Below are 12286 nucleotides of genomic sequence, written 5' to 3' on the forward strand. Positions count from 1 at the left end.
GTGTGATTATGGTTGGAACACCAAAGCTTCTAATCTGAAATGTTTGTCCATCTTTATGCAAGAAAACATGAAAACTGTAACTCCTAAATATCATTAACTACTAGATTTGAATTCGAGCGGCTTTCTTTTCCTGTTATAGAAGTCAAACCCCAGATTACCTGTCTCTCCAAGGAAATCTTCTCCATTTCCACCTGGTCGTTCAGATCTTTCTCCTGGATCACCTTCAGCTGCAGCTGCTCAGTCTGGCAGAAAACAGGAAAACATTTCAACAAACCAGGAAATAAAAGCAGATTTATGTAGGAAAGTTGTGAATGAGCCGTCTGCGGTGTGTTTTACCTGTTCGATGGCTCTCTTGTGTTTGGCCGCCCACCTCTGCTCGCTGTCGTGAAGCTCCTCCAGGTCGCTCTCCAGGTCGATCATCTTCTCCTGAAAACCCACCGACAGTTCAGATAAAGGATCAAACAGCCGGAGATCTGAGGTCACCCTTCATCATGTTGGCTTATTTAGAACCAGGACGCATTAAGAGTCTTCAGAAATGATGTATATTTGGGATAATGGCATTAATGCGCTGATTGCTACATGGGATTTACATAATTAATCCCTCATTAACCCCGAACTCTGACGGTTTGCACGACTGATTAATTCAAGTGGACACTTCTGGTTGAATCATCAGGTCGTGTTCACAAAGACTCTGGAGGCTGAGCGATCAAACATTCAGGAAACAGAAAAACCGAGCAGTTTTCTAAAAATTCATCCTAAATAAAAAAGCAGAGTATGTCTCTTTAACTACGGTCGTCTTTTGTGATGCTATATATGTGTTTGTATTGATTTAAATGTCAACAAATAGCAGGAAAAATCAACACCAACAAAGAATGTAACCTGAATACCATTACTGAATGTTAATCCAAAGCTTAATATACAGAATCTGATTAGTTTTAACATTAAAACCGCCAACAGAGGAACTAAATGACATTAATTGTCTCATTACAAAGACTCCTTTAATGAGATTCTGACCCTTAAACTACTTTAGTTTGGGTAATCTAGTAGATAACATGCTAGCTCACAGTAATCAGATAATCAAAGTTAATGGTAAGGTTAGCCATGCTAGCCATGCTAGCCATGCAGTGCACTAATATTAAGGTTTTTCTTGATGTTGTAGCAACAAAAATCCAAAATCTTCACTTCCTAAGATGCCGGGAGCACATGAAAACTCTCGCAGCCAACAGCAGAATATTTGCGGTGTTTTGGTTGTAAATTAGACATGCTAAAGTGAGCAAAAGTGGCTCTAGCAATGAAATAAAACTGGTGAACTATCAGGCATCTGCTCTGTTTTGAATGAAGAGGCAGAATCTGCCAGCGGATGTCAACTTTTGTCCCGTTTTTCCGATGTTTTGCTTGATTATGGGTCTCTAGAAACACAGTGGATATACAATTATGTTCAAAAACAATGGAAAAACAGGATTTTGCACAATTTTAAGAAGTAATGTGAAGTAATTTCAGTACCACTAAAGTGGAAAATCGATATATAGGGGAAGAAGCAACAAATTAAAACATTGTTGGTTTTGGTCAGACTTGTACATTTCTACTTCCTGTTTTTGCTGCAGCAATGTTCTTGTTAAATGTTAGTTTAGAGGCTCATTCAACCAGTTAACCAGCAGGACAAGACAATTTTCTATTTGTAAGTTTAGATAAGAAGGAGTCTTTACCAGGAAAGACCTCCATCTACTCAAACAAATACACGATAGTATTCTGTAGATTTCTTTCTTTTGATTTTAGATGTTTTTCTCAAAGAAGAAAACAGGATGTCAACGATTTGCTTCAGTTGCTTCCTTACCCATATGTAGTATATTCTCTCATGTAAAGTACTTTAAAGTTGCATACTGTACAGTGAAACGGGTACCTGTGCCAGTTTGAGCTGCTTGGCCGTGTCTTCTTTGGCCTGGTTGACGGTCTGCAGCTCCATGGTCAGGTCGTCCACCGTCCTCTCGGCCTGTTTACACTGCAGCTGGAGACGCTCCCTCATCTGGATCTCGTCCTCCAGAGTCCGCTCAGTGTCGATCAGCTTACCAGAGACCTGCACAAGTACCATCCAGCAACGTTATTTTAGCCCTAAAAGACATTCTGCGAATGGTCTAGTGATGATTTCATATAATGTTCTTCTTAAAGGTAGAATAACTAAAGTGGTTCTAAAAATGTTTGGTGATCTCAAAGTTGGACCGGTTTACTCAAATGTTCTCGAAAGTTCTTACACCAGGAAGATTCATTGTGGGAATTTTTCATAGATTCTACAAATTTTTCCGTTGGCAGCATTCCCAATACGTCAACAGAACACTATAGGCAAAATGTTCCACCTCTGCTAGTATATCGGAGTACAGGAACGTCTAATGAACGCTCTGTCATCTGTGGTCTTGATAACATCTACTATTTTCTAAGTGTTGCATTAAGAACATCTTTACTTTGTTATCATTGCAGGTACATTTTATGGAACATTCTCTAATCAACAAAAAGCCAGAATGTTCTACCAACAATATATTACATTACAGGAAAGTTTAAGACATATTGAATAAAAGAACTTCTGGAGAACATTTCCCAGATGTTGCATTGAGAACATTCTGTCTTTGTATCGTTGCGGAACATTTTATAGAAGAACTCTTCCTCACCAAAAAGGCAAAATGTTCCACCTTTAAGTTATCACATTACAGGAACATTATAAACGTTTTGTATAAAAGAACGTTCTGTCATCTGAGACCAGAACTACATCTGGAGAACATTTTCCAGATGTTGCATTGAGAACATTCCTCCTTTGCTATCAACGTTCTATGATGTGTTTGCTCAACAAAAAGGCTGAATGTGCTACACCTGTCATCTGAGGCCTCGATAACATCTGGAGAACATCTTCCAGATGTTGTACCGAGAACACCTTTCCTTTGATATCACTGCGGGAACCTTTTATAGAACTTTCTATAATGTGTTCCCTCAACAACATCTTTAGAACCTTGCAGGTACAATGCTCCAAATTTTAACATATCACATTACAGGAAAGTTTTCTAAAAAAAACATCTAAAGCCTTAAAAATATCTGGAAAATATTCCCTCCTTGTTACTGTGGAAGATAATCTGTGTTACCGACAGCTCTGTAGGAACATTCCTGGCAAATCAAGCGTTCTTCAAAGGTTCTGTGGATGTAAACGATGTTAGAACTCCAGGAAGTACCTCTCCCTGCAGTCTGCTGATGCTGATCTGCAGCTTCTGCAGCTCCTGGTCCTTCTCCAGCAGCGTCTCCTCCAGCTCCTCCACCCTCAGCTGGGCGTCGTCTCGCAGTTTCTGGTGCAGGTTGAGTTCTGCAGCGGCCTGAGTGGAGATCTGCAGGGCTTCACTCAGCTGCAGAAACACAAAGAAACGTACCGAGTTCAACATCTAAGAACACTGACTGTGCATCTGAATGGAAAGCATTCAATTTAGAAGATATTTAGTGACTTTATTAAGCTCTTTTTTGACCTAGAATGTTTTCTGACGTATCTGTATTTCTAATTTTGCAAACCTGCTAGTTAGCATAAGACGGTGAATATAAACACAATCACTGCAGAAAAAATATTATATGAGTTTGTATTCAGTATTTTTATTCCTTAGCTTCTCCTTTGCAGATGAATCAATAAACAGACTTTGATATTTTGCAGTTTCACATTATTATAGTTTGAAAATTAGAAATAAATGACTCATTAATTGTTTTTACCTGGTTATCAACACGTCAGTAATCAATCAGTGATCTCAACATGGAATGAATAAGGGTTTTTTGTTTTAATTCCACCTAAAATATACCAAAATGTTTCTAGGAAAATATGTGGCATCTATTATTATAATAAATACAATTGGTATACTTCTACTTAGTTAATTCAAATTATTGTTAGAATAAATCTGAGAGTATTACAGCTGTAGCATAGCACTTAAACCAGCTGAAATATCTCGATACCTTGATTCTCTTTCTGCAAATTTACTTCAGTTTTCCTGAGTATTTCTCACATTTTTCACAGATTACGTCCGTTTCTCTGTACATTTGTGGCTTCTTATGAACTCAGTCCCACCAGATAAACTATAAAATGTGACATCTTTTGTTTCTGTCTCTTCTGTACCTCCGTCTCCAGTCTGATGATGGTGGACGTCAGCTCTGACGTCTTCTTGTCTTTGGTGTCTTTGTCGACCTCCAGCTCCTCCAGTTGTCTCTCGGCCAGCCACAGTTTCTCAGCCAGAGACTTGGAGTGCTGCGTTTGCTTCTCCAGGTTTTCCTGAACACAACAAACACACAAAAACAGTCCATGAAGTAGAAAACCTGTGTTTGACAGTTGGAAATTCCCAATAAAGAAGATTGTGAATTCACTCTATACTGATGCTGATGACTAAGTTTGACATCTAGTTCAGGTTTCATTCTTCATATGTATAGAAACTCAAGGACTTTGATGACTGATTGCAAGCAGGAAAATCTAAAATGTTCAATAGAATATAATTTATGGCAGTGAACGAGTTAAAGCTCAATTAAAAATGTATTGAAATTTATTTATAATAGTGCGACTATTTTAGAATGTGTACACAGCATGTTGTAGCTAAAACGTAGAGCTTTTACTGCTGAGTTTGGTCCTTAAAGTTCTCAGCATGTCTGGAATCCGTAACTATTTTAGTGTTAAAAAATTAGAAATAAAATGCTAAAAATTCTGCATTTTGGGTTTTCAAGGTAATCAGATTTTTTTGTTTCCACAGGCATGCAAAATAATTAAATACCAACTCATAAACAGTAAAATAAATCAAATAAATAAATAGTAATATATTTGAGCTATTTAAGATATACAACTATTTTTAAATTTTTTTTCAATCAATCAAACTTTATTTGTATAGCACTTTTCATACAAAATTTGGAGCACTAAGTGCTTTACATAGAAATAAAGGGACAAAATAAATTAAAATGAATAAAAATACAATGACAATTACAACCACCCCTCCCCCGCAACCCACCCCCGCAACCCACCAGTCCACATACAGCAAACACACACACACACACACACACACACACACACACACACACACACACACACACACACACACACACACACACACACACACACACACACACACACACACACACACACACACACACACACGGGACAGATTTTAACAGAAAACATAAAAAGAGGACTGAGGAAACGCCATCTTTCATTAAAAATGAGGGAATGAGGGAACACCGGAGCTAAGACTAAAATAACAATAAAAATAAATAAATAAAATAAATAAATAAAAATGAATAAATAAATAAATAAGATCAAATAATATTGATAAATATGATTAGCTAAAAGCCAGACTAAAAAGGTAGGTCTTGAGTTTGCTTTTAAAAATATGAACAGTAGGTTTTTACCACTTTCATTTGAAAATGTAATCATTTAGTATTATTATTATACTCTTAAATCTTTGCAAATATTTATGATATTGAAAATGTATTAGTGTGCTGATTTATTATACTGACAAAAAATGACAATAATATTACAAATATTGAGATTTTTTTTCTTTTTTTTTACAGTGTTTCAGCTAAATTCCACATTTATTAATAAATAAATACATGAATGAATGAATAAATAAATACATATTTTCATAATTTAATTTCTTTTATTTACTTCTATTTTTAAAAAGCAATAATTTTCAGGTTTTTTATCATAGCACAGCATTTTTGCTAATGTTAATAATAATGAATATTTTTGTGTGTACATTTATTATATTTAGAAAAATATCAAAGCTTAATATTAAGAAAAAAATCTATTTATTAACTTTTTCACAGGGTTTTAGTAAACTTCTAAATGATCTGACAGTTTAGTTTCATTTTTCACTTTTCTGCAGCTCTGCATGAAACCTGATGCTTTTCTATGTCTAAACACGGATGATAAAAGCTGTTTTCTGTCTGCATTATTCAGGTTCAGGTCATCCTAGTTCAGTATTTTATCTTCTCCTGTGTATCTCGGTTTACCTCTGCATCCTGGATCTTGTTTTTGAGCGACTGCTGCAGGAAGTTGAAGGCGTACTCCTGAGTGTTGGCCTCCACCATCATGTCTCGGGCCTGTTTCACTTCGATCTGCACAGAACAAGACAAAGTCAATCCTGGAAACATGTTTAAGTCTCCTAAATCTTGCTATTTATCCATCTATCTATCCATTCATCCACCTCCATCTCCCTGCATCTCTCCCTCATGGCCTGGTTCTCTCTGTCCATCTCTATCATCTGCTCTCTCAGCCTCTTCATCTCGTTGTTTAGCTGAGCGTTGGTCCTCAGAAGGTCCTCGTTGTTCACCAGCAGGCCTCGCATCTCAAACCTTCACGAAAACACACAAACAGACTGTTAAACCTTAGACAGGGACTAAAAATCATGTAGCTGTAAAGAACAGAGTGGAGGCTGGATACAGGTGCAACATTTCAAATTTTAAAAACAAAAACTGAAACAGTACAAAACATCATATCTGACCTGATCTGGTTCCTCTCCTTCTCCATCTCCACACTCTCAGCCTCCAGGAACTGGTTGCGCTGTAGAAAAAAGCATACAAACACCATCATAACTATATATGTATATATTGTTTAAACCACAAAATTTGAACAATTTCAGGGCTGATGTTGTATTTAACCAATAAAACCAATCCTGAAAACACAAAAAATGGCATGAAGAGGAACATAAATATGCATTTGCTAACATGAAGACTGCTATAGAGGTACTCCAGCTTCAGAAAGGTGAAAATCTGGAACTTCTGTGGTGGACACAGAGAGACACACTGGAGACTCAGATGGATGTTTACTGAAGTGACATCGACAGAGCAGCAGTTCATGCAAGCAATGCCAGCATCAGTCCTGAGGATTCTCTCTGATCTCTGGGTTTATATTGGAGTTGGGAGAAGGTCAGATTTAGATTATAGACCAATATGGAGACAAGTCATCTGCTTAGTCACATCAGAATAGACACTATCTAATCTCCTGCAGTGGTTAGCATTGTCGCTTTGCAGCAAGAAGATCCCTGGTTCGTGTCCCGGCCTTCCTGGGATCTTTCTGCATGGAGTTTCCATGTTCTCCCTGTGCATGTGTGGGTTTTCTCCTGGTTCTCCGGCTTCCTCCCACAGTCCAACAACATGCGGAGGTTAATTCATAACTCTGAACTGTCCGTATGTGTGAATGTGAGTGTGATTGTTACCTCCGCCAATGAGGTTATGCGATCGGGTCCGTTTATTTATTTGTCTGTCTGTGTGCGTGTCTGTGGACAGGATTTCTCAGAAACTACTTGTCAGATCTTCATGAAATTTTCACCAGAGGTGGATCTTGGCCCAGGCAAGACTCCATTCAAATTTTGTGTTGATCCGGTTAAGGATCTGGATTCTGGATCCGGATTTAGATTTTCCAACTTCGTATCATCTTCCCTTGGCGGAGGTCAGAAATCTTGGATTGCTCTTGTCTGTATATGTAGCCCTGTGACAGACTGCTGACCTGTCCAGGTGTCCCCTGCCTTCACCCTGCTGGGGTCAGCTGGGATAGACTCCCTGTGACCCTAATGAGGACTAAGCGGTGTATAGATGATGGATGGATGGATAATCTCCTGCAGCGTCTGCTTATCTAAAGGCCATTATGACCTTAGAAAGGGGAAAGAGTCATTCTTCCTTCACATCTTGGCCTTTCTCTCTGGTGTCCGCTGAACATCTGTACATTCCTACATGTGTTTGGATCCCAGGGATCCTACCTACCTTCTGGCAGACGTCCAGCTGCTTGGTCAGTTCTTCTATGAAGTCCTTCTTGTTTGGTGGCCCCAGAGTGTTGGAGCGTAGGCTGTAGTGGGTGGGAACCACCTGCAGCAGGAAGATGAGACGTTTTAATGAACACACAGACATGTTTAACGTGTCAGATACATGCGTGTCGGTAAACGTACGGTGGTGTTGCCCTCCACTCTCCTCCTCACTAAGGTGTCGTAGGTGGAGAAGCGGGGCCGGGCCAGGTTGGTGCTCGGTACCGGACTGGTGCTGCGACTGTTGAAGCCGTAAATGTTCATCTCTGAGGTGGCCGGAGAAAGTCCACCCTGTAGATAGAGAGGAGGAGGGCCAGGGCTTAAAACACCAGCTTTGCAGTTATAAATGGACATTATTTTCTGATTTAACATTGCAAAATTTTAGAGGAAACACTGGATTCTCTTATAAAATACCAGCAGTTAGAGCCATTTCGTTACTATGCGTTTAAGTGATGCAAAAGTATTACTAAAACTTGATCAGAGAACATTTGATCTACTTGTCCAGTATTACAGATTCTGAATCAATGACGAGAAATAACAGAGAATATTTCAGGTTTTTTACCTTTAATAGTTCCTCAGATATTGTGTCGACCAGAGGCTATTTCTACTCGACATCACACACTGTATATCACAATAAACATCCCCACAGTGAAGCACGGTGGTGGCAGTATCATCATGTGGGGATGCTCCTTGGCTTTGCAATATTATAGATTTTCAATCAATGATATGATGAGAAATAACAGAGAAAATTTCAGGTGTTTATCTTTAATAGTTCCTCAGATTTTGTTGCTCAAACAGCCAAAAAAGGTGTTGAAAGTGGGTCGACGGGCAATTTAAAACAGCATTTATCTCAGAAAGTATTCGATATATGAAGCGAAAATTTCACAGCTATCTATATAAACGTTCATATTTTATGCGATGAAAATTTCAGGTAAATCAGACATGGTGGAGCAGAACTAGATCTAGAAACGTAGAGTCCTACAGCTACAAACCTTGAACTCGGACATGCGGTGCATGGGGTTGTACTCCAAGGAGGTGGGTGTAGCGTACGGACTGTTGAACACTCTGGATGGACTGTCGATGACACCCACCTGTACACAACAACAACAACAACAGCAGCATTAAACACCTGATCAGTAACACAGACGGAAATCAATCCAAAAGCCGCCAACAATCTCACAGCAGACCGAAGTGACGCTTTGTCGCCTCCATCATCAGTTTGTGTGAATTCAAGTTTAAAATTCAGCTTTATTTAATAAAAACCCTGTTAAGGTAATAAATTTAAACACAGATGAAGCATGTTTCCAACACCGACTCTCAGATATAATTAAATCAAATGCAATACCTTCAAATATAACACATTTACTACTTTAACAGGGCATCATGATGAGTCAATTACAAATCATTGCATGTGGTTAATTATTGTTCAGTGACACATAAGCAATAAATACCAGCATCTGCATCGTTTTATCATTTTGCAGAGTAATCACAAGTATAATATAAACATATCATGATTAGATCTGATTATTGAGAAACTCTGCTTTGATTAAATGCCGTCAGATAAACGGGTTTTACAATGAGAAACCTTAAATCTGCATTTTGTCCAGGTGTGGGCCTTGTTCATGTACTGAAAAGGAAAAAATGAATTCTGGATAAGACATTTACAGGTGAGAAATACTGGAAAAAGATAAAATACTGAAGAATGAGTCAGGAATGAGTCAATTAAATGCACTTTTAAAGGATACATTTTCATTTTTGTACATTTTTAGTGTGCAACTGTACATAAACCAGGTCATAAAGCAATGTTTTGTGAAAATACCATATATTTAAAAGCTACTTTTATTCAGTTTGATTGGTTTCAAGATGTAAAAGGCGTTAGATTATGATGAAACAGTTATTATTGTGAGTGTTGATAATACTTTCATCCAAAAAAATCAGGATAAAAGACAAGGTAACGGAGAGAAATACAGGTGCAAATGTAAAGTTGTAACAGCATGTAAAGGATTTCCACTTTTTCTGAGGAGTTTTAGTGATAAATTCCTCTTTTTTTAAATAGTTCTGCATATATATATGTTGAGACAGTTTGAACAGAAATTAACTTGAAAAATCTTCCTAGAAGTAAGCATCCGCATTTTTAAATACGATTTGGAATAAAATAAAGGAAAATGGAACAAATTCAATGCAATTTTTAACTCAGCATAGAAAAAAAATGCCGCTTTGCTGAGTAGTTTTACATAAAAATGAGTCCAACAACTCCTTTTGTGAATAATTCATCATATGTGTTGAGGTGATTTCAACCTGTTTAGTATCATTTTACTAGAATAGAATAGAGGATTATGGCACCTTCTGCTTCCCCTGATTTAGGAAATAAAACTTTCGGGATTTAATAAGATGCAGAGTCAATAACGTGCTCTAAAGCCTTGTCAAGAGATGTAAAAGAATATTCCCTTTTTGGGGCACTTTCAGGTAAAAATGAAATGTGAAAAGTCCTTTTTAAAATAATTCTCCACATGTGTTGAGATGATTTCAGCTTGTTTAGTGTCTACTTTTCACCTCCAGAGTGAATAAACATGCTTTTAAGCTGAGTTCTGTCCAGGAGATGGCACTGTTTAATAGCTGGAGCTCTTCCTGTGGTTATAAAGCAGGGTCTGTATCAACATAAAAACCATCTTTAATCCCTGTGAGAACTCCTCCTTACCCACCTTGTCAGACATGGTGTCCCAGTCCCGGGAGGCCAGAGACTCCAGGGATCCTTTGTAGTGGTTGCTCCCCAGCCGGGCGGTCTCCCATCGGGCGAGTCTGGGTCCGTTCTCCCCGACCGACCCGCCGATTCCAGGACTGTCTGCCTCCCTGCTGCTCAGCCCGTTGGTCTTCAGCTCGTTGTTGAGGAACAGCTGGTATCTGGGGTTCTGGGTGGTGGTGGTGGCTTTGGGTGTGGAGGGTTCCTCCTCTGATGGACTGTCTGGATGCTTGTTCGAATCGAATTCTGACTCCTGCAGCAGAAAAAGGTAGAAGAAGGTGAAGACGGGATGAGATAAAGCTGGATGGAACATAAAAGTAGACGTGCTGGAGGGTGACATCAATCAGAAATACACCAGAACACCCAGTTACACAGACATGACGGGTGAAGGATGAATCAGCTGAGCATGTTGTCACTGATTGACAGCAGAGAGAAAATTAATAAACGACCCAAATAGAAGATAAAAATGCAGAAATTGGAAGAAAAACTTTCATAAAAAACAATTTAAAATGACACTTGATTCAACTTCTTCATGAAGAATATGCACAGAAATTAATGCAAATCAGCTTCTTTAACAGCAGTGTACAGTTTATTCCCAAATATTTTCTGCTATAGTGTCTTTAAAGCTGCATCTAACATCTTTTCCGGCAACTAGAACTTCACAAGTACCTCAAAAAAAAAGCTCCAAGTTCAACTCTTTCGCCCTACTTATAGCTCTGCTTTGGTCTCCACCAATTGAGAGACAAATATGAAGCTTTGTAGCTGCAAAATGCTGCAGATATTTGGTTATTTTGTCTACAGTTTGATGCTGAGCAGGTAGGAAATTGCTCATAACTGCTCATATTACTGGTGAACTTGATGAAGGCAAAGCAGCTAAAAGATCTGGGAATAAATTGAGCAAAAGGGAGACATTTCTTTTGTATTTTTTGGTGGCTGCGCAACTAAATCACAGAACTTCATTTGGCAAATCAAGCAAGGACCTGAAAATCAAAGTTTGAACCTCAACTGACGTCATACTCAAGATTTTTTTTTCGCAATTTGCAAGACAATGATCTTATCCCAACTTTGCACATCACATACCGTAAATAGCCACAACATAAGATGCTAAATTCCTGTTTAGCAAAAGCGGAATATCAACCAGAAACTCAAGCAAACAAAATTGAAAAATGTGCAACAGTTTCCGGTGTTTCATTCATTTTCCATGCAGTAAAATCAACACAGTCATCGTGAGGTTGACGTTTGAGACCAAAGACAACAATAGCAACAATGCAGATATAATTTCTGTTGAGCAAATCAAAGAAAAGCGTTTGATTGTGAAATCTGTCGGTGTGTTCAAGGCCATTTTGATTTGTGCGATTGGAGAATACGCGCTGTAAAATTTTGCTATGATTTCAAGCTTTTCGTGTCGCCGTGGTGCTTGTGTTCGCCGCTTAAATCATGCAAGACGAAGAGCTTTTTGGTTCATGCAAAGGCATCAAATCGCTCGTCTTTTCTTACCGATCCCATGCCAGAATCAGCCACCGAGTCTCTACCAGAGTCTGTAGTTTGAGTTTTGCTCTTTGGTTCTGTAACCTTCTTCATGGTGCTGCCCTCCACTGGACAATCGATCCTCGCCGTTATCTGACTGCTTTTGGCGTCTTTCTGGGCAGATTTAACCTGAGCGGCTTGCTTGAGCGGTTGGGTCACGGTGATGTCGGGAAGCGGACTCTCGACCGGTCCGGCACTTTTCGGTGTGTTCGGACTGGATGGTGGAGGT

General features: G+C 38.8%; 1 protein-coding gene across 1 annotated transcript in view; it reads right to left on the minus strand.

Annotated features, from left to right (window-relative positions):
• The window catches only part of LOC110957165 (cingulin-like), a 91859-nt gene that overhangs the window by 6479 nt on the left and 73094 nt on the right, over positions 1–12286 (minus strand). Inside the window, exons 9-20 of the mRNA XM_051938965.1 lie at positions 10493–10783; positions 8783–8881; positions 7935–8081; positions 7753–7854; positions 6495–6553; positions 6198–6345; positions 6004–6108; positions 4130–4282; positions 3213–3380; positions 1901–2074; positions 337–426; positions 159–242 (exon numbers count right to left, since the gene is read on the minus strand). Coding sequence (XP_051794925.1) covers positions 159–242; positions 337–426; positions 1901–2074; positions 3213–3380; positions 4130–4282; positions 6004–6108; positions 6198–6345; positions 6495–6553; positions 7753–7854; positions 7935–8081; positions 8783–8881; positions 10493–10783 — 1620 coding nt within the window. The remainder of the gene's footprint in view (positions 1–158; positions 243–336; positions 427–1900; positions 2075–3212; positions 3381–4129; positions 4283–6003; positions 6109–6197; positions 6346–6494; positions 6554–7752; positions 7855–7934; positions 8082–8782; positions 8882–10492; positions 10784–12286) is intronic.

Source organism: Acanthochromis polyacanthus, chromosome 18 (genome assembly GCF_021347895.1).
Source record: "Acanthochromis polyacanthus isolate Apoly-LR-REF ecotype Palm Island chromosome 18, KAUST_Apoly_ChrSc, whole genome shotgun sequence".
Taxonomy (NCBI): Eukaryota; Metazoa; Chordata; class Actinopteri; family Pomacentridae; genus Acanthochromis; species Acanthochromis polyacanthus.